The sequence below is a fragment of the Anser brachyrhynchus genome (genome assembly GCF_964034855.1).
Source record: "Anser brachyrhynchus genome assembly, chromosome: 5".
NCBI lineage: Eukaryota > Metazoa > Chordata > Aves > Anseriformes > Anatidae > Anser > Anser brachyrhynchus.
Genome location: NC_137699.1, coordinates 40,465,832 through 40,469,995, shown reverse-complemented (window position 1 = coordinate 40,469,995; position 4,164 = coordinate 40,465,832). Strand labels below are relative to the sequence as shown.

The following is a 4,164-nucleotide window of genomic DNA, read 5'->3' as shown; positions in this document are numbered from 1 at the left end:
TGCCCAGGGAGGGCAGGGCAGGGTGCCAGGCCAGCCACTTGCAAGCCGAGTTCCTTTTGGAAATATTTGCAGGCGACAGGGCTGAGGACGAGATATGTGTGCGTAAATATATGCTCCCGCATACCCGCTCCCAGAGGCATGTAACCCCCAGTATGTGTGTGCATAACTGGGTGTATATACACAAGCACGTAACTCCTGAGTTATCTAATATAAATTACTGATAGCTGTATCTAAAAACTGTTAAATAGTTCGATCCTGGTAGGATTTTGTTTGTAGGTATGTAGCGATAAGAAGTGTTTACGTATGTATTTGTACCTTTATAATTCATGCCTACATTTTTAAGTATCTACAGCACAACTTTCTCCAAATTTTCTCAGCAACCACCTCCGCTGAAATCCCCTCCTGACTCGGCCGTATCAAAGCGGCTTTGGGGCCACACCGAGTCCTGCGTGCACGCAGTGACAGTGTGGCGACAGTGACAAACTACGGACATTAAGGGACTCAGACGTGGACTGTTAGTAGGGTCAGCTCGCTAACTGCGAACTATAGCGGTGCCAGGGCAGCTCGCGGTTCAGACGCGGCTCGGGTGCTGCCGCCGCCCGCCCGTTCCCACTGTTCCCACTACGGACAAGAGCACCCGCGCCCCTCCCGGGGCAGCAGCGGAGCGGCGCCGGGCCGAGGCGGCTCCAAAAACCCTGCCCTGGCACCTGGCACCTGGCCCCTCCCTGGCCCTCTTGGCCGGGAACGGCCCGGCGGAGGAAAAGCCGGGGGGTCGGAGGATTAGGGCAGAAAGCTTCGGCCGCCCGCCAGGAATTGGGGAAGGAGGGGCGAGGGCTGCGAGGAGCCCGCTCTGCCCTCGCACGGAGCCCTGCCAGTGGGGCCGGAGGGGACCGACCGGTCACGGAGGGGCCCCGAGGAAGCCTGCATGCGAGATGCTCCACGCCCTGGGCAGCTGGAGGAGCAACTGTGCGTGCGCTGCGGAGGGGTGAGGATTTTCGGCTGGGGCTTTGGCTGGTTCGTTTGCTTGCTTAGATTCCCACTCCAGGGGACGAGGTCGCGACCGGTACACGGCAGATTTGCCCCCAGCCTAACGAAATATGCAAGGCAGGGGGGCTGTTCCACGGGGGGGGGGGGGGGGGGGGGGGAGTTGTCCCGATGAGCCCAACGGGCAGTTTTTCGCCCCAGCCGCGCTCTGTGCCGAGGGGGCGCTTGCAGGGAGGGTGCCTGTGTAGGACGACCCTGCCTCACACGCCTGAGCATGTGCTGCACAGGCAGGGAGCGGTTCCCGGCGCCCTGCCCGGGGCCGGCAATGACAGCGACACAGGTCCGCCCCACGCAGCGGCTGCGGAAACGTCCCCTCCGCTCCCTCCTTCCCGGAGCGGTCTCTGGGCAGGATGCGCTGTGCGCACGCTTCGTTTGCGGGGGGCACGGCACGACACCGTGCATCAGGGCCGGAGTTTCTCTGTCGGACGGGAGGGGGACGAATGGAAGGGGGCGCCGGGTGCCTCTCCCCTCGTCCAGGCGCAGGGCTTTGGGAGGGGATTTTAAATCTGTCTCTGGGTGCGTTAGGCTTGTGCTGATAACCGGGACGGAAGAGGGAGTTCCTCCCCAGCACTCCCCGTGCCCGCTTGAAGGCTGTCCCAGCAGGGGCTGAACCCTCCGCACAGCACCCTGAGTCCCGCTCCAGGGTCACGCGTGTCGCAGTGGCACCCTATGGGATCACGGGGGCCTCGTCCCCTCGTGTTAGGAACCGGTGCCTGAGAAGTGAGGCTTGTGCCGAGGAAGGCTTCGCCCCCACGTTGCCTGGGCCCCTGCCCTCTGCCCCCCGAGCCCGGCTGCGCCGGGGGGGTCGGCACCTGCCTGGTGCTGGGCCGTGAGCTCTGCCTGCGGGGGAAAGGTGCGGGGCCGTCACCGCCCGCCGAAAGGGCTCGGAGGAGGGGGATACAGGCTCAGGGCAAGGAGCTGAGCTGGACGCCCGAGCGGGCAGAAATGCCCCCCCCCTTCTCCATCCCCCGCCCGGCGAAATGGGTGGCAAGTCCTGCTGCAGCCCTTCCGCGGCTCTGGCTGGACGAGCACATTTGATTCCCGTTGGGAAGGCACAGCGGCTCGCATAAAAAAGACATTGTTGTCTTTGGAGAGCCCTGCGCGCACTTTCAAAAGCTGATCCTTGAGTTCCCAGCCCCCGCAATCCAGTTGATGAGGAAACGCGCTGCGGTCTTGGTGGCACCGTTTCCATTGGGATTGGCACCATTTGATTGACAAAGTCTCCCATTCTTCCACCTCTCGAGTGTTATCAAACGGATTGTGTGGGGTCAGAAGCTATTGAAGGGACGTCCGTGTAGCCGCATTCTGCAAACACGGGGTGAAGACCGAGCCTTTCTCATGAAAATGCTTCCACCAGGCAAAACGCATCTCATCTTCCCTGCTCTCCTCCTTTAGCATTTCCTTTTAACTCGAGCGTTTTACTAAGCAGCATCACCAGGTAAACGAGCACATCACCAAAGGCAGCCTAGGCAGGACCCTGTCGGGGCGGCCACCCCCCGAGGGGAGCGGGGGACAGCTCTGGAGAGCAAAACTTGGGTGGATGGTTGCAAGGAAAAGGGTGAGCGGTCGGGGCAGAGCAACAGCAAGGAAGCTTTCTCGCCGTTTTCCGCGGCTTGACTTGCCCTGGCAAAGTTAATTTTGGGGCGGGAAAGAAGGACCAGCGGCTGACCCGCTTCTCTTCCACTGGATCTATCCAGAGGGGCTAAAAGGTGCTGCTGGGACCTTGAGGGGTGTAGCTGTGCCCGTTTGCGCGCCGATGTCCTTACAAATAACCGATCAGCCCTGCCAAGAGACTTTCACCCCGCTGCCCAGCCAAGGCGGAATGAAGAGCTCTCGCTTTAATTCCCCTTTACAAGACCCCGCGCAGAGCCAAGGCAGGACTGCCTCGGGTTAATCTCCTTGAGCAGGCTTTCGGAGGCGATTTAAGCAGCGCTCCTTCGAGCGGGGGAATCAATAGAGCCAGCGGTGAAAGCAGCGACCGCCGCCGCGCCCCGGGAAGACGTAGGGCGGGCGGTGGGCACCGGGCACCCAGCGCTGCCCGCCCCCGGCCGCCCCCCAGCTCCATCCCCGCAGAGCAGCAGCCGCTGCCCCTGCACCATGCAACCCTCGCCAGCCCTCATCTCTGACTTAAATCCACCGCAGCCTTTTGGAGGATCCCTTGGTAATTTTTTTTTTTACCTTCCATCCACCCCCTATTTTTTTTAAGGCTAATAAAAGAGGCACGGAGCTGATGTGTGAGAAATCAGGGGCAAGCATAAACAAAAACAAACAAGCAAACAAACAGGCAAGGTCGAGTGTCTCTCTCTGTAAGAGCAAAACAGCATACCTTTCTGAAAAACACGCGCAGAAAGAGGGGAGAAAAGGCGGGGTGGTGATGGTGGTGGATGGGGAAGAAATGCTCCAGGGATCTGGAAAGATAAGATCTAAAGATCTGGAAAGAAAAGAGGATGTGGTAAAAGCAGCTGTCCTTGTAGCCTAAAGTCGCCCTTCCGTGCCCTTGGTGGCCCAGCGGACCCACACCAAGCCCACTTCGGGGCACTCGGGCCGGAGGGAGCTGGTGCCGAGGCAGCTGAGATGATGTAGGAGAGCTGAAGGCCTGATTGAAGGAAAGTCCCCCCGATTATATTTGTGTGGAAAAGCTCGCCTCTTGCAGAGCTCTAAAGTGTAATCAAGGCTGAGGCTTACACTTGAAGGATGTTAAATCTCATACGGGAACCTACTTTCTCCTAAACGGTTTCTTGCCTACTGAATGAGAGCCTCCCAATTGAAGCAAAATGATCCTTATGTACTAATATCAAGCACAGTCACAAAGCGACCGGCTATTTATGCTGCCACTTTAGACAAAGATATTTAGTTATTCCCGGGTAGCAAGTGCACTTTTGCATTTTTAAGCACAAACCAGCCGAGCACAAACATATTTACAAGTGCAATTACTAAATAGTTACTTGACACTTCAAAGTCACTGGGTTAACTGTACCTTCGCTGTAATTTTCTTAATATTCAGGTAATCGCTTTATGAAATGAATTTCCCAGGACTGTAGGCCGGGGTATTGAACTCTCAGTGGAGGTTTCTCGTTCCCCCCCGGGAACACCCCGAAATATAAGCTTTGGAGATGCTGG

The 4,164-nt window shown here is 58.1% G+C and overlaps 1 protein-coding gene across 3 annotated transcripts in view; it reads left to right on the top strand.

Annotated features, from left to right (window-relative positions):
• The first annotated feature begins 536 nt into the window (after positions 1–536).
• The window catches only part of NKX2-1 (NK2 homeobox 1), an 8,247-nt gene continuing 4,619 nt past the window's right edge, over positions 537–4,164 (top strand). The window contains exons 1-2 of one of the 3 annotated variants that reach the window (XM_080592905.1): positions 809–985; positions 2,289–3,205. Coding sequence is in view for 2 of the 3 variants with exons in the window: in XM_080592906.1 (XP_080449032.1) it covers positions 933–985 (53 nt within the window). In the remaining variant the exon portion in view is untranslated. Of the gene's footprint in view, positions 986–2,288; positions 3,206–4,164 lie in introns of all 3 variants that reach the window. The other 2 variants (XM_080592906.1, XM_080592904.1) reach the window with 2 other exon arrangements.